Below are 19348 nucleotides of genomic sequence, written 5' to 3' on the forward strand. Positions count from 1 at the left end.
TTTACTCTTAGCACATATCTGCACACCAACACTACCAAGGCAGAGATGTGTATGGTTGTTGTACCCTGGTAAAGGTCAATTGCACTCTGGTAAAAGTCAACTGTATCATGGTGAAGATCAATTGTATCATGGCGAAGGTCAATTGTATCATGATGAAGATTGAAGGTCAATTACATCCTAGCAAAGGTCACTTGTATCACAGCGAAGGTAAATTGTATCACAGTGAAGATCAATCAAGTCATGCCATGAGGTGCATACTTGTAAGCATTCTGGTTTTCCCATTAACATATTTACTGAAGATACTGTAAACATACAAAATGTATTCATTCTTTTTTTCACACTTTTGCAGGTGGATAAAACACAAAAATGACATGAAGTTCATTTCAAAGAGTGCGAAAAGTTATTCCTAAATGTGATCTTCAATATTTTTCCAGATTTTTCCTCATGGAGAAAAAGACACTTGAAAATAATTTTTGTATGGTGGGTATTTGGGACCACCTTTCGGTATTTGTAGTCTTTCCTTAATAATGTCATAAATGAGGATGTAACACAGGTTTAATAAATATTTTGCACTAGAAATATTATCATAATTTAGGTTAAATGCATATGTTTCCATATAAACAACAAATTTACATTCAAATAAATTTATTAGACAAGCATCATACCCTTATTTAGAACATTATTATACAACGACAAATACCAAAAGTTGGTCCCAAATACCCATCATACAAAAATATTTTCAAATACCCTTTTCTCTCGAAAAAAAAATGCAAAAAAATATTATAGATCATATTTGCAAATAAGTTTTGACACTCTCTCAACTGATTTTGACATCATTTTTAAGTTTTTTTTTCTCCTTTAATGATTATACCTCGAAGGCAATAATAATTAAAAGACTTTTTCACCACAACTATCAGTGTCTCCTACTGCAGAAGAGTCTCATTATCACACTTTGGATTCATTGTGCTTTATGGGAAAGTCTGCAGCAGCCTGTGAATGTTGGGGGTTTCCCCTTGGCTCTGCCCGCATTCCTCCCAGGATAATGCTGGCTGCCATTGCATCATTGAAATATTCTTGAGTATGGTGTAAACAACATCAATCAAATAAATTTAAATAACTTATTCAACAACATATTTGAAGATGAAAAAATAATTAAAGTCCATGTGATTGAAGAGACAGTGGCAAGCTGTCACAAATACACATAATCCCAAGATAACTCCCCAAACAACAAGGCTGAGGAGAGTACAATACATTTATTCCAGACTTAGTGACTATTTCTGACACTAAGCCTGCAAACCAAATTTAATTTATTTGATTTATTTGATTATGCCAGTTGTTTAATGTCATACTTGAGCATTTTTCATTTATATATGATGACAGTCAGGAGGAAATTCCATGTAAGTGGCCAGGTTTGAAACTAAATTCTATTAAATTCAGTTAGTAAAGTTAAGTAAAATTAAATTAAATTTGGTCAATTATATAGTTCAACAAATATCTTGCCGGGAATAACATATCAGCTAATCAAAATGTTTTAAACAGGGGCACCAACATCCTATCAGTTAATAAGTTTTGGATAATTATGACTGGATCAAATCTTTTCAAATTCTACCCATTAGTTTTGAGGATTTCTTGAAAACAAGCTCTTGTCCCAGACACCAGAAGCCAGCTCAAATATAAAAATAAATGCTCAATATTGTAACCATACTCACATCTGTCACAGAAATATGCCTGAGGGGCAAATCTTGATATTCTTGATGTAAAGTTTTCCAAAAAATACAACCTAAATATTACATCAAGTAGGTAACTTCCTGTTGTTAAATGCTGTAATTCTGAACACCAATCCTTTTATACAATCAATACTTTCAACTTAGTATTAGATAGATTTTGATAAAACATAAACCTGTTCTATATCTATCATACAATTCCCTTTGAAGGACTGCAATCGCATGAATGTTTATCATGATACCTCAGTACAGTAGCTATCCTTGTTAACATCTAGCTTATTTAACATTTTAAAAATCTGTCTATGATCACAACCTAAGCAAAACAGTGATTACAAAAGTTTTTGTCTTAAGAATACTGATTCTAACCAGCAATTTGTATTCTACATTTTCATTTGAATGCAATTTGGTAAAAAATTTTCATTCTTTGGTTTAAAAGTCTCTTCTAAGTTCCACAATGATGAACTGTTACACTCTTCCACACATATATGCCTTAGCCATATGTCATTAAAACAATGCTTGTTTGTGTTTTCAGCCATATTCTAAAATATTCACATTTTTAATGCCATCCTGCTTTATCTAAATACTGGCAAATACAGTCTGTTTGAAGTCTCTTATCGCTATCAATCCAAATCTTACACTTCCATTTCAGAGAAATAATCCTGTCTGAAAATTACTCTTAAAGTGAAAACTTCACATTGACAAGCAAACAGTCTTTCAACTTCAAAAATGTAAAATGCGTTTTCTTTTTCTTGCAAGGAAACATCACCTTTGAGTAGTTTCAACTACAAAGCCCTATATATACTTCGCCTAGCCCATGCATGACTGAATTCATAAAATGATATTCGCAAAGATATCTGTCACACGGCTTATCGACTCTTTAAGTCGGATACGTGGCTGAAAGCTGGTTGTATGTTGTATTTATATGTAAATTTGCATGCCATACGGTTGTTTCCGGACCACATATTCGCCAGTTTGTCAGGAGACCCCTATGACCGACCTAGTTATAGCGACACACCATAACATACGTGACTGGAAGTCGATATAGCCGATTTCGGTCAGACACATCGTTAACCACGGAACGGGCCTCGTTGTTATTCTATAAATTATGCCTTGGTTACGAGCCTTGGTTATACCCCAATATGTAACAGGATCGGCAAAAACAATGGCCGAAAACGCCAAGTACCGTTATTTGCAATTCAATGTCTTTGAAGCGTAGGCGATTAAGATATACATGACGCAAAACATCGTAAACGCGAGAAGCAGCCACGACACGGGTTATACATATATAAGCTGTCGTTTTTTGTTTTTTTTTTTTGTTTTTTTTTTATCTCCGTGGCCACTCACGACTGTAACGTTCTACAAGCGGCACGGCATGTGGGCGAGAATCGATACGATCCCGACGGCCCAGGCGCTTCGACTCATTTCAGCTACGCCTCAAACGATCATATCGCCAATACAACGGTGTAAGCTTGATGACAGATGTAGCCTTTAAACATTTGCCGATGCATCGCGACAGCCATTGTACAGTATCGTTTAACGATCTAAAAAAAGAAGCAAAAAACAAGCAATGATAAAAAATGTAATTCAAGCTTATGATAAATAAATGTAGAAACAATTTTGGCACCTTTCTTTTGGTCGGTGGCCGTCCCCGTTTCCCCGGGCTAGTTCCCGAATTCTGTCCAACAACACCCCCTTTATTCCCATGCACCATCTTCAGTATTTTCCCCGACTTTCTGTCAGGTTTATCAGCTTTCTCTTTCTCACGGAAAGCATAATTTCCGTTGGGTAGCTTCTCGAATCGCCGACAGTCCACTTCTCTTTGGAGAGCGGTTTGGAGTTGCGATTCCTCCAAGTCGACTTCTCCACCGTTCAACTCCACCAGCCAGTTCTCGATGTCTGAATACGACGTGCCCGTTCTACTGCGGCCCGTGCCCGACTCTCCGGCCGTCAGCGCGTGCATGGCCTCATGTAACTGACGACTCACTTGGTTCGAGTTCAGTACCTGTCCACCAACGTGACTCTTTTTCCATTTGGCGGCGTTGCGGTAACTTGTGCTGCCTTTGTAGTCCACTTTTATAACAATTTCCGAGTCGACCAGCTTTTCAAGCTCGGCCTCCGTCTCGCTGAAAGTTAAGCCGTGTTTTCGCTCTACCATGTGACAGATCCGCTCCAGGTCCGGACGAGCTTTCCTGTTACGAAGCTGGTCGATTGTTTCGAGGATCCAATCCTTATAATTCCCCTCACTCATTTCGACAGTTTCCTGGGCCCTAGGGTGACGATTTCAGTAGAAATTCCACGGTAAATGTGCGTCTTTTCCCCCTCACAACGTACACTGACCCCGCACTCAGCCGTCGTATTTCAGTGTTAAGACTGGGTCTGGGCATGCGCACTGCTGTCGTGTGTAGTATTATGGGATGGATCTATTCACATTTTCATTTGTACCCAATGTCTTCGCCAAATAACTTACTTTCGGATTAAGCGCTCGGTAAAACCACACGTCCCAGCACGTTTATTTGTGGTCCCTTGGAATCCTTAAAGAATACCCTTTTAATGAAGGCCACTGGTTCTAACTTTCATCAACGCTTCTAAGAAATACGCTAACGCGAAGTGGGGAGGGGTTGACAGGGTTGGGCACGGCTGCGCTGCCGTCTGGCCCCACAATGTATGAGCCAGTATACCCATGCGGCGCGGAAAGCCCTTGCCTTATCCACACAACGTGCCACTCTCAGAAGCTGCACTAAATTTGTCAAGCTACAAAAGCAGAAAAGCGCCGTAGAGTGAATTCATATTTTGAGACTGTCCATGATGTATGCTTTATACAAGTAATGAGAACAGACGACGAAGCATGCAGGTTTTGTCAAAGCCAAATTATGTTAGGCACTTCAGATCCGTTTTTAAAGATGTACATAGACTTTGTGTAGACCTATTTGCAGCCTTAGGTGAACGGGGGTAGTATATGTAGAGCGTGTAGACTATATACAGATAGATGTACATACACACGTACACTCGCGTCATGGTTGGGTAGGACGCTACAACACAGAGAATAGGTACACACAGAAATAGGCAAGCGAATATATAGGAATTCGTAATAACGATTTGCGCGACGGCGTGTATTTTTAGCCTTGTTGGATTTGTGAGTTGTTAAATGCGGATGTAAGGACGATAAATGCCGCTTACGTGGCCTATCACACTGAACGTTTTCACTCTAGCATCCTCCCTTATCAGACTTAAGACTAAGGTATATATACATGTATGCTAACCAGACCAATGTGCGCGTATTCTTTTAGTATTTTATCAAAACAAATCCGCGTGTTTGTTGAACATGTCACTTAAAACAACACAGTATAGATCGGCCCATAGCAACTATGTCGTGAATGCACAGTTATAAATTAAAGATCGCTATATAATTTGAATCATGGCTTAACTACACACAGATATGCCGCAGCGCTAAACGTGAGCTACGTGTGGCTTTCACTTGCACAGAAAGTGCGAATGTACTAACTAATTTTATTCACTTCAAATATAATAAATTTATTTATTTGATCGGTGTTTTACCCTGCACTGAAGAATATTTTACTTATATGACGGCGGCCAGCATTATGGTGGTAGGAAACCGGACAGAGCCCGGGGGAACCCCCAAAAATTAAGACACTTGCACGAATTTATTTCACATACAAAGGTTGGGCGTTCTGGTATTGTTTAATAGTGTTTGTCGATAGGTCGCTGACTTAAGACTATATGTTTATTCGTTCATTTATTTGATCGGCGTTTTACGCCATACTGAAGAATATTTCACTTATATGACGGCGTCTAGCATTATAGTGGGAAGAAATCGTGCAGAGCCCGGGGTAAACCCCCCAAAATTGAAACACCTGTACGAATTTATTTCACATGCAAAGGTTGGCTGGTATTGCTGGTATTGTTCGTTACGTTTAAAGTCTATATGTAAGTTCACTTGTATCATCATAACCACCATTGAGTTGTTGTGCAATGCGACCCCCCCCCCCCCCCCGCCCCACCTCCTGTCATAGCTCCGTTGACAGTAATACAAAGAATCCGACCCATCCATACGCCTACCCACCCCCTTCATGCAAGCACAAACCTCGGTCTGTGTGCAGAGGTTTGCTAAGCTGACAACTAGGTCTACATCACGATACAAACATGGATACGTGCACCAACTAGCCTATATAAAAAGTCTCTCACGAAAACCGAGAAAGGGCTTAGCGCATGTATTGGCCAATCAAAATGTATGACGTGTCAAGCTGTAGTACATTTTCAGTTTCCAGTTGCTAAAGTACAAGGATAATGTGAAAATATTTCTAAAAAAAAAAAAAAATCCAAGAGACAACCTTTTCACGTGTATATTCACAATGTATATCTATATGTGTGAAGAGACCTTCGGGATATATCTACGTCAATGGTTCTAGTTTAAAAGAAAAGACAACAAATATTTATTTATTTATTTGTTTAATTGGCCTTTTACGCCACACTCAAGAATATTTCACTTAGACAACGGCGGCCAGCATTATGGTGGGAGGGAATTGGGCAGGCCTTCCCACGTCTGGCCTGAGAGAAATTAAGTCAGCATGAGTTGGACCGTAACCTCACGGCAACAGCATTGGTGAGAGGCTGCAGGATCATTGTGCCGCGCTGGCACGCTAATCACCATGGCCACAGACAACAAATAATACAACCATACTTATTTCGGGACAGCATTTTTTCAGACGTGCTTGGTAACTCTAAATCAAATTTTAACCCTAGTATTCTTACGGGGGTTAACCGGCCCCGCTGGCAAAGTTGGTAGATGGTCCACTTCGGGAGCGGTAGATCCAGGGTCAATCCTGGGTCGAGTCACACCTAAGACTTTAAAAGAGGAAGTTGCAGCTTCCTCACATGGCGTTCAGCATGAAGAGGATAGTGGTTGACCCGTATCAGTATAATGGCTCGGGTGGGGCGTCTTACTTGCCTTTGGTAAGGCGTCTCAGTGAAGCAGCATTAGATAAAAGCGCGTTGGAATTCCGCCCTGCACATTACATGCATTCCATGGATTCTTTCGTCATCATATGACTGAAAAATTGTTAAGTACGACTTCAAACCCCAAGCACTTACTCACTCTTACGAGGCCATGGGAGTACGGGGTGACATCAGTGCGGAAACAGCTGCGTCCTCGGGTTATAAAACATTTAGCACCCAATGCCGTCAGGGTTTAGAACCTAGTTCCACGGGGTTTGGTCGCTAAAATAACCTGTACCACGCATGCTTCTTGCATACTTCATTATAAGCACCACATTTCTCTTGTCGCGCACAGTTGAAATAGTCTTTACTGTAGTGCACCAGTATGTAGTTAACTCATATGAATCACAAATAAATAAATAAATAAATAAATAAATACATGGCTTCCAGAACGCGATTTGTTACGAAGTAAGACACGTCATCCGAAAATCGATGTTATCCATACGTTCGGAGCGTACACCGTTATGTATATTTACCCAAACATTTCGTCCATTGATTCTATCCAGACAAAACATGTGAGTACATAAACTAGCTCTGTTTTATAGTACATGTAGCATTTACCGAGAGATGCGTTAGTTTTCACGTAATACCAGGAAGTGTACTGTATACGGTTATTATATTTATGGTAACCTGTTGTACATCTCCTGATACCGTCATTTCGGGTTTCATCCAACACTTGGGCGGGGATTGTGTACGCCTCCCATGCACTGTTTGTGGAGCCATGGTGAAAATTTGCGGTCCACGACATTCGTGTGGCCGTTTACACATTGAGTTCACTTTAAACTTCCAGCAATTTATGGTGTGCATATACATGTCTGCATGTGCATGTGCATATACATGTGTCTGCTTGTGCATGTGCATATACATGTATCTGCATATACATGTATCTGCATGTGCATGTGCATATACAGCATATACAAGCCGAAAAGTTCGTCATTCAGTAACTTGTCAAAGGCCGGAGATTAATCTTGGGCACTCTGGTTTTCCTTACTCCATTTTACTTATATGGTTGAAATATTTAAACCTCTCATGTATTACTCAGCATCCATTCAAAACTATATTGTGGTAAGGTCAGTTTTATTGTTGGATGAAAAATAGAGCCCAAGTGAAAAGCACAGACCATCGACAGGTAACCGACCATCATACTGACTTACAACTGCTGTTCTTTACCAGTTGGGCGTGGATTCGAACCTATGACAGCATTAGTCATGGGCTGCAGATCCATGACATGTATTGTATTGTGTACGCTGCTGCAATAGGCAATCACAATTAGAGCGAAATTGAAAAGAAACCGGATATCACCTCTTTAGGGTGATTATGTGTGACCGTTTGCCAGCTTTCACACAATTGTCACTCATCTTACTGTATAGTTTGTTTAATTTATACAAACCATGATAAAATTGCATGACGGATACGTGTTTTCCGCGCCTTCCGCGCTCTTCACGGGGGCAGGGAGGCCCAGATGTCGTGGAGGTCTCAGAACTTTTCCGCGGGGCACGAAGGCTGCGAAACAGACGAACTTTCCCAACTAGGGAAAACACTGATCGTAGTCTAGCGGCCATTACCCATCGCTCCTAATGACGAATGATGGACGAATAACAGTCGCGCACAAGCCTCTGTATATGACTAGACATATCTGAATTGTACTGGACTGGAAATGCATGGTTCATATGTTGTGTTGCTTTATCTCACCTGTATGGAAACCGGTGAAAGGCAAAGAAATGACTAAGATGAAATATATATCAGACAAAAGACCTTTAAAAACTGCCCAGGAAAACAGCTGGATTTATCTTTTACAGTTTGTTTAGCCTAGTAAAATGCACTTGGGTATTTTATTTTGTTGTGGCCTTTTCTGGCCACAATGAGACCAGTGACGTCACGTAAGATTTTTGCTACTTAACACACTGCTACATTCCATCATTCTAAATGCACACACACACACACACACACACACACACACACACACACACACACACACACATACATATATATATATATATATATATATATATATATATATATATATATATATATATATATATATATATATATATATGTATATATACACATGTGTATTTTATTTTGTTGTGGCCTTTTCTGGCCACAATGAGACCAGTGACGTCACGTAAGATTTTTGCTACTTAACACACTGCTACATTCCATCATTCTAAATGCACACACACACACACACACACACACACACACACACACACACACACATACACATGTATATATATATTTATATTATATATATATATATATATATATATATATATATATATATATATATATATATATATATATATATATATATATATATATATACATAAATCCAACTATTTTTCTGGACAGTTTTTAATGGTCTTTCATCTGATATATACTTCATTTTAGAGTGGTCTTTGCCTTTAAGGCCATCATGGTATCATCGTTTCATCTTTGTATCGCGATTATTGAAAGCGATAGGAGGTATACACGGCACGAAGTGATGCCACAATGGCACGATCAAGTCGGACTATGATGATAAGCGACCGCACGATTCCCCTCACTTTTGCACATCGTTGTGTCATCGATATATATCACACATAGTGTCATCGCTTTATGTCATATGATCATGGGTTTTTGTTTATCGTATAATTATATGTCTTTTGTCATCCATGACATTTCTAATGCAATATCACTTTCCTGTGTCACTTTTCTGGCAAAGCACAAATACCTGGAGAAGAAAATAAAAGCCATACTCCAGCTTTTCTGTCACCTTGGAGTTTTTCAAATGATGTCAGACTGGTAGGATGCGATTGCACGATGGTAGGAAGTGATAGACATCTAAATACTATCGCTTCGTGCCGTCGTGCCCTAGGTTCGCACCAGCATGCCATGGCTTCGTCCCACTGCCCCATCGCTTCCTTCCACCGTCCCATCGTTTGCATGGGCGATCACAGGATTTATCTGATTTATTTATTTGCCTGGTGTTTTACGCCGTACTCAAGAATGTTTCACTTATACGACGGCGGCCAGCATTATGATGGGAGGAAACCGAGCAGAGCCCGGGGGAAACCCACGACCATCCGCAGGATTCTGGAAGACCTTCTCACGTACAGCCGGAGAGGAAGCTAGCATGAGCTGGACTTGAACTCACGGCGACCTGGGTCATTATGCTGCGCTAGCGCGGTAACCAACTGAGCCAAGAAGGCCCACGATCACACGACTGGACGGTGATACGAAGTCTACATATTACAAATAGTTTCAAAAGATTCTACATTTCTTTTAATGAAGTATGGTGTTTTTACGGAGAAGGCCGGGTAAGTACAACTCTTAGTGAAGTGAACGAATTGAACAGGTGTTTGATTCAAAGATTTGAACCCAGCAATAATTATCTTTATGTTTACTCAATGCCGCTCACATGTGAGAGAAATGCCATTTGGCGTGGATCTTCAGCGGACCGCCATCTTGACTATATGTATTCGTTATTGAGTTGATAATGAAGTGTGATTGAATATATATTTTGTGTAAATGGAATGTTGGCTCTCAAAATACATAACTTAGAATATATATGGTCATTATGAATTATCAAAACCTTGAAATAAACAGGTCTTTCCCTTTAAACCATTCACGTGACTCTTGTAAAGTGTAAACTGTGCTCTCTTACAACGCAAATGTAAAATTATCAATACTTTCCGAGTGATAAAATGCATGATACATCGTATTAATTGTTGTTAAATATGAGCGCTTACATCTTAAAATGTTATACGCTAATTAAGTAATGACTGTTTAATAATATTTATGATACGAAACACAACAAATAAATTTGACATTAGTTTAATATTACAGCATTTTCTAAGTCTTTTTCAGATTATTCAATTCCTAACATTTTAAACAGTGTTAATCTCTAACATTGTAGGTGCTTTTCTTCCTCTACCACTGCCAAACTGTTATTTCAACCCAGCAATAACATTACATGTATTTAGACTATATTTATTGGTTATTGGATTGTATGGTCCTGTATGGACGAGTCCTGGGCGCAACCTTGTCGCTTTCCTGGGCGAGTTCGAGTATTATTTATTATACACCCACTGGTCAAAAACGTAAGTAAATAAACTTATGGATGAAAAAACGTAAGTAAATAAACTCGAACGCTAAACAAACTGGGTTAAACCGTGCTGATTATTTCATATCGCGTAACAATAGCGGATAGCCGATTGCGGATGAATATGGAATACTGAATAGAGCACTTTCATTGGCTGACGGAAAACTGGGTCAGGCGCACGTAACCGAAGCGGTATTTTACAAACAGAAGTGTAAAGAAAAGGAATGCAGACGTTTCAGTGAAAATTAAAAGTGCAGTTATTGAAAACTGCGCCACCGAACAGACTAGTGTAATCTTTACAGGATGAGGGCGAAAGAGAAGTAGAGTTTGCAGACAAAGTTAGCTGATTATCCTTGGGATTCTGTGCGGAAGTTGATGGCAGCGGAGTCGTGAAAACTTCGTTTGTGTGCACTTGAACTGACCGGCCAGGGAGTGGAAGCGCGGGAAATGGTTGACTGAAGGCGCGATTGCCCTGAAGTAAACTCGACATTTGCTTCTGCTCTACGTGATCTAATTTAGAATCATACTCCTGGATGCTAGCAAGGGATTTGTGTCCGGTGACCTGCATAATTTTATGTGGAGCGACGCTATATTTTACAAGGGTTTGGACGGTTGTTTTTCAGACCGAGTGATTAGTTTTCCGGCCTTTTAGTCCAGCAGCCTCGGCTGCCCTCTTCATTAGCTCTCCCAAACGATGCTCTCCCATTGGAGTGGAGTAAAACCGCACAGCTGCATCAGGTTTGAGGCGACATTCGGGAATTGGCGTGAGGTAGAACGGACTGTCCGGAGACACAGATTTTTCTGGACATGCAAATTTCAGCGTCGGTGAGATCAAAAGGGTCAGAATTTGATTGATCGACAGCCGTGCTTGTGTCGTCTGCTTGTTGACAAAAAAAAGTAGTCCGTACGTGTGACGTCACAGTTAAAACTGTCCAATATGTTAAAAATATTGGACAGTTGTATTTACTACATAATATAGTAGGCGCTGGACACTTAGGTGTATAATAAGTACGTGTATAACATTTCTGATTTAGAAAGTGTGTATCACAATAGAGAACTTGATCAAACAGAATGCCCTACAGGGCAGTTCAAACATCCTTAGGGGAATATATATATATATACCGCTTAAGGCTCATAGTCATACGTGGGTTCAATAATAATAATAATGATAATAATAATAATGAAGTCATGAAAACATGAGGCATCACCACGTAAATGTAATGCTCCTGTATATCTAAACATTCCACTCCATGCCACTTACATTTCTGGAAATAAAGCGGTTAGTTACTTGATATAGATCCCAGCATGTGGGTTGAAGGCTTGTGAAACCTTTATACAATTACGTGGTGATGCCTCGAGGTCATTATTATTATATGTAGAGTATGTTTGTGATATCTAATTAAATCTTAACCATGGATAACGTTTCACATTTAAATACTGTAGTTTCGAAATACAAAACGTGCCACTTGAAAAAAGTAGAACTTGATGTGAGGTAAAGCCTATATAATTAAAGCGGCTCGTAGTACGTCCATCTAAGTCCACAATGCATGGCAGTTTTAGATATAGTGATGTCATTGTTAGGTTTTTAGGTTATGGTGTGTTGCTCACAAAGTATATGTTATTTGTTATTTATAACTGTATTTATATGTTGACAAACAACAATCAAGACGTGACTTATGCACTGAATACTGGCCAGGTTCACAGTCGGTGAGTTAGTATACAGTTTCACAGGGGTTGGCGCCTGTATAAAATTTGGCGAAACAGCCGTGGCAAGGCTGTGGCCACACGGCAATTCTAAATGCGGCTATGGTGTTTGAAACAGAGTATAAACGGATAGCCGTTGTTGTTGCTGAGAGTCTTTGGTTGAGAATTGGCGCAAAACTTTGAGCTGTAATCTACATGCTTTTAAGATTTTCTTTCTGTGTTCACTGATAAATGAGTTGTTGATTTCTGGGTAGAGAAGTACTGTCGAAATAAGGAACATATTTGACCATTAATCTGTATTTCAACATATTTCATAAAAGCGCTTGGGTCAGCGGACTAAAAAATCTGGGTGATACAATAAAGCTAACTCAACTCTGAAAACTGAGTCTTATGACCAGATCAGCTGAGTCGTGAAACTCTTGTGAGTTTTCCGACTAACCAAGTGAATCAACAATATACCCAGATAAGTTTTAATAACTCAGTTGATCTAGTCATGTGACTCAGAGTTGTTTTCTGGGTTGAATTAGCTCAATTGTATATAACTCAGATTTTTTAGTCAGTTGACCCAAACCTTTTTCTCAGTGTGACAATGCATAAGATAATTTCAACAAATGAAGGTTTCGATGTAACTGGTAAGAAGAATGAGTGTGTAGGCCAGATCTCCGTTAACACGCTCAGACAGTGCATTTCTCTTGTTATTTCAAAAACTGCAAAGTTTTTTTCTTTTTAATATTTAAAGGATATTTCGTTACGATAAAAATAGTTATTGTTTCAGAAATGTTTCATTTAACTCTTAGAATTTTATGATCTGGCGATTATGGTGTATTCTTTTAGCAGATTAATATCATTACTAATGTAGTCTGTCTCTGTTGTGCTGACTCACTGCAAGGCTATGAATACCTAAGACGCGTGACACCATGTACCGTGTTCACGCAGTAACAGTTCATTTGCACGGGACCGCATACTGAATGCTCACAATCAAAGATGTACACACTGAACATTGAACGTTGACCGATGTTCCGGAAATAGCACAACGCCATAAAAGTGCATCACAACAATGCATGCATACATGCCATGCATACCCGCGACCATGCATCTAAATGCAGTGACTGGTAAAATCGAAACCCTTTTTATCTTACACATTACTAATGAGACTGGCCTGATTTGCTGTAAACATCAGTACCCAGCCAAGTGATCTGGCAGTTAAACGTGTTCCACCGAAAGTGCTGAAAGTTATATCGATTTTTAGCTATGATGATGTGCTTGGATGTAATGACAGGCCCAAAGTTCAAATCACCTCGTCCAATTAATATGTCTCGTCTAATCTGGTTGTTCTGCACTCCACCTTTTCGCGTCGTAGTCAATATGGCTGCCAATACAGCCTTTATGACTCTGACCTGCTTTATGTAACATGTATACATGGAGCCCGTCTCTAATTCCTGGCCAGCAAAACAACACAAGACTCTGAACTCTCACAAAATAACAGAGGGAACAGAAAATAGAACATTACCATATTCGTGCATAGTTCTATACGCGAGAATGGTTCTTCACATGGCCATACTACGCAGAATGGCACATTGCTAATTATTACCAGCTCTTTTACCTTAATTAATTAGCCTAGTAGAGGTGTGGCTTGCACTCAGTGCACGGCGTATTTACTATACACGTAGCACCTGCTCTTGACACATGCACGGAATCTTGTGTAAACAGAAAATTACATTGTTGTTCTGCTATTACAATCAATCAGATATCATTATTATAAAATTTATTTCGCTTGTAAAAACGGATACATCTTTCAGGGACGAAGGAATCGAAGGACAAAGCAATGCCAAGAGACGTTCAGAGAGTTGATGGCAGTTCTTCGATTTTATGAGAAGGTCTTCCGGCAACCACTGGATGGTCGTGGGTTTCCCCCGAGCTTTACTCGGTTTCTTCCGCCCATAATGCCGACCGTTATGATGTAAGTGAATATTCTTGATTGATTTCAGTCAAATGAATAAATCAATTAATAAACTCGATCATAAGGCATATAAATGTAATATAAAATTGAAATTAATTATGCACGTATATTGACTGGCAATACAGCCTTTGCTTGATTTGCTCAATTTACAGTTCGGTCTTCGAGTACATGCAGAGGTCACCAATGGCCTCCGTATAAATGCTTTGTGCATGCACACTATCTCTCCTTTACTTTTCCCATCGATAGTTTGCCTAAAACAAATGAAGATCATACATGGAATGACTATAGGCCGTCTAGATTTACGTATTTGTCGAGTTCACCATTTTTTAAGGATCTAAAATCCAGGGATGGTCACGGTTTACCTAGAATTCATGCAGTGAAGGTCACGGCCTGCGTGGAATAAAAAGGCCGTCTAGATTTACTTATTTATCTACTTGCTTTTTACGCCTGCCATAAATTCAGTTGTCATTGGTCTTGAGGAAAGTATGGCATCTGACCATGTACCCTGATAAAGCTTTTGACATAAACCTCAATCCGGGGACCGACACGGTCGCAGGGTCGAATCCAGTTCCCGCTTGTACCTATGTGGTTGGTCATTAGGTTTGTCGGGTTTACCTTCAGTTTGTCCTTTCTCACAAACCTGAATGTTGTCATATAATGGGAAAATTACTGAGGGCGGCAAACACAAAAACGTAAATGTGGGAGCCAGACTGGAACATTTACGCCTATCGATTCGAAGAATCAAAACGACATAAACTGAATAATTATTCAACAATGGCGTCTCCAGAATTTTGGTCTTCCCCACTTTGCTCCGTCGACATGCATATGCACTAATATTGGCCCTATACATTTCCTGCATGGCTCTCGTTTAAAATATTTGAACATCTACAATATAACTAATAGTTTTATATGCTAATCGGCATTTAAAATAAAACCATATAGAAATGAACTATGGGCGGAAATGTACCACATTAATACATTATATATGTGTATATAAAAGCTTTCCAATTCGACATATGCATAAAGCTATACATATTTCCGGTATTCTTTTTTACAATAGTACAGTATCCGTTTGTGACATAATCACTGTCTAATTTGCAAACACACTGCGCTTTCTTGGGTTCCTAGAAATACATGCATGCATTAGTGATAAGTCGATAGAATATACGGTTGTAGAGACGGATATAAATACATATATACATACACACTACACACACCCGCACATTCCCACACACACACAATACGGACACATGCATATACAGTCAGTTAAACAGATATTTCTTCCTTTATAGTCACATGATAAAGAATACAAGCGGGAGGTAACATAATCGCTAGCTGTTGTAAGCTTTGAAGCTGAAGTAAAATTCAACTTTGACTTGTCAATATGTCAGAATAGTAATCTTTAAAACGGCGAAATATACTTAATTTCTCGTAATTGCGACTATAGCTGTACCTAATACCTATGGGCCTCCGTGGCTCAGTCGGTTAGCGCGCTAGCGCAGCGTAATGACCCAGAAGCCTCTCACCAATACGGTCGCTGTGAGTTCAAGTCCGGCTCATGCTGGCTTCCTCTCCGGCGTAAGTGGGAAGGTCTTGCAGCAACCTGTGAATGGTCGTGGGTTTCCCCCGGGCTCTGCCCGGTTTCCTCCCACCATAATGCTGGCCGTCGTCGTATAAGTGAAATATTCTTGAGTACGGCGTAAAACACCAATCAAATAAATAAATACCTAATACCTACAATACCTAATACTCATTACTGATTGCTTTCCTTTTCCCGCCCAATGTTACGTTAGCAGGTTGTCCAGAAATCTTTACCACAAAGGTGAGACTGAACAATAGACTACTCAGCCTACACCCGTGTTGTTTTAGACGGGAAGGGTTCCTCGTTACGACTTGTGTATGTCGTCATGAAGTAGCTCCACATATGAAAGTAACACAGGGTCCCCGTTACATTGTGTACCTCGTCATTAGAAAACTATACATGTGAAGGTGAGAAAGGTTTCCCATTATACGTCTTGTGTATCTCGTCTTTATAAAACTATACATATGCAAGTGAGAAAGGTTCCACATTATACGCCTTGTGTATCTTGTCATTAGAAAACAATACATATGGAGGTGAGAAAGGTTCCACATTATCCACCTCGTGGTTCTCGTCATTAGAAAACTATACATATGGAGGTGAGAAAGGCTCCCCATTATGTGCATTGTGTATCTCGTCATTAGAAAACTATACACTTCCCCACTATTCCCCACTATCCACCTCGACGTTCTTGTCATTATAAAACCCGCTTCGGGAGCGGTAGATCCAGGGTCAATCCTGGGTCGAGTCACACCTGATACCATAAAAGAGGAAGTTGTAACCGCTTCGCTTGATGTTCAGCATGAAGGGGAAGTGCAATGACTGGTTGACCCGTATCAGTATAATTGCTCGGGCGGGGCGTCTTACTTGCCTTCTGTAAGGTGTCTCAGTGAAGCAGCACAAGATAAAAGAGCGGTGAAAATCCGTCCTGTAACAAGGAGGCACATTACTTGCACTCTAAGGATTCCTTCGTCGTCATAAGTACGACGTTAAACCCCAAGTACTCACTCACTGACTCATTATAAAACTATACATATGGACGTGGGAAAGGTTCCACGTTATACGCCTTATGTATCTCGTCATTAGAAAACTATACATATTGAGGTGGGAAAGATTTCCCATTATAAGCTTTGTTGTTCTCGTCATTATAAAACTATATATATGGAGGTGAGAAAGGTTCCCCGTTATACGCCTTGTGCATCTCGTCATTGTAAAACTATACATATAGAGGTGAGAAAGGCTCCCTGCTCTGCGCCACGTGTATCTCGTCATTATAAAGGTGAGGACGAGATATGTGTGGACGATGGTCAGTTACCTCTAATAAGGCGGTTGCTTACTCTGGAAAATTAAATTTTCTCTGTCTATTAACCTCACCAGCATCGTGTAATTATAAAGCTCTTGAGTATGCGGGCTTAATCCCCGATCAAGAATTAATGATGCCTTGTCGCTTATACCTATAAAAATAGATTTTTTCAACGAACGAATTTACAAATATTCATTTTTTTGGCCCCATCTGCGTGGTACGTAAACTGTCTATCGGGACCTGGGTCAGTTCACCTAAGAAACTGCTTACGAACAATTTATATATATCTGTGACGGATTCACCCAAGAAATTTGAACCCAATAGAGTGTATATGCAATGTACACAGCTGGTGTAATTTTGCAAATACACTATATGCGTTCTGTATTGATTGTTGGGTACTGATCATGGAGTGTGGTGCGGCACAGTATAATTTATATATATATGGATCCTCTATATTTAGCATCAACGGAACAAACACTGTAGTTTCAGATATTGACACTTAAACATAGTCACGCGAAATCTCGCGTTAGGTAACCATGAATGAATAATTTTATTTATGGTTTCAAGAGATTGCTTATTCGTGGTGTCATGAACTGTTAAAGGGGAAGAAAACTTTAAAATATGACGCTATAGGCTGAAAAGAGTGCAATTTTTCTATCTGGTGGTGCCTGCTGCATAATTTTGCGATTTTTCTTCATCATACACGTAAAGTCTGAAAACGGCAAAGCTGGCAGAAATCGCTGAGTCCATCGCGTCCTCCATCATTAACACCCTGTAATTCATGCTGGGGTGTGTTGCCTCTCAGCCAATGAGAGTCGTTAAAACTGCAGGTTCGATCGTGTTAACTCGGAACCTACGTCCAGCATTCCGGTTTTCCGATCGTCAAGCGGAAAACGAACTGTACTGTCCGCTACCTACTGGGAAGAAGATTTCTACCGGAAATGTACGAACTGCACTTCGGCGGTTTCCGACGGCAATTCTCCTCATAACACAGAAGACTTCAGGACTTGGCGGTGACTTTATTTATAATTTATCAACTTCAGGTACACATTAGAATCTCTTTTATGGTATGCACCTGCGAGAAAATGCATACTCTTTTCAATGGTATTTGACTGGCATTTAAATTTTCTTCTCCTTTAATGGAAATAGGGAAAAAACGGCGATTTTAAAGCAGCTGAGTTGCGTTATTTTCTATGGAATTCTTATGGTGTCACGTTGAAAAATAAATTCGTGGGAAAATCTATATTTTGACTTTCCTATTTCGAAATTTCGATTTTTTTCCTAGATAAGGAAAGCTCTTTCTCCTCGAAGTTTCGGCTTACGTGAAATCCTCCTCTGCATTTGCTTATTCGGAGATTGTGTGGAACTGTGCACGTTTTGTTTTTTCTTCAGCGTGGGATTCATAAATATCTTCTCTTTCGGTCGAATGGAGATGAAATTATCATTTCAATAAGTATAGACCGACACGAAAACAAATGTTTAAAATCTTGCCACAGATTTGCTTGGTATTGCACCCTGTATAGGTCTACAAGATCAGATTCCTGACTCGGGGATACAGATAGATGCAACCGCTTGCGAGAAAGTGTGCAAATTCCCCAAAGACCACCTGCAACAAAGATCACCCGCTTGCGAGAAAGTGTGCAAATTACTCAATTTGAACTCACAGCGACCGCATTGGTGACACACACACACACACACACACACACACACACACACACACACACACACACACACACACACACCACTTTATTCCCAGTTTTTGTAGCAAGCGTAACTTGATCATTTATCAGTACATAGATAATCAGGGAATTGTAGCAAGCGCATTTGTTTGCGGCGAGGATGTTGTAGCCACTAAAGCTGTTACATGGTGTAAAAATCCCACTTTCAAATGTGTCAAATGTTGGAAAGTTCGCCAGTATAATTTGCCAAAGGTCGATAGTTTTTACCCAGCATTCTAGCTTCCTCCATACTTAAAACCACC

At 39.8% G+C, this 19348-nt stretch overlaps 1 protein-coding gene across 1 annotated transcript in view; it reads right to left on the bottom strand.

Annotated features, from left to right (window-relative positions):
- LOC135470393 (histone acetyltransferase KAT6B-like) overlaps positions 1 to 4051 on the bottom strand; it is a 32925-nt gene extending 28874 nt beyond the window's left edge. Inside the window, exon 1 of the mRNA XM_064749310.1 lies at positions 3349 to 4051. Within this exon, the coding sequence (XP_064605380.1) occupies positions 3349 to 3972 (624 nt within the window). The 5' untranslated portion in view covers positions 3973 to 4051. The remainder of the gene's footprint in view (positions 1 to 3348) is intronic.
- Between the last annotated feature and the right edge of the window lie 15297 nt (positions 4052 to 19348).

Source organism: Liolophura sinensis, chromosome 7 (genome assembly GCF_032854445.1).
Source record: "Liolophura sinensis isolate JHLJ2023 chromosome 7, CUHK_Ljap_v2, whole genome shotgun sequence".
NCBI lineage: Eukaryota > Metazoa > Mollusca > Polyplacophora > Chitonida > Chitonidae > Liolophura > Liolophura sinensis.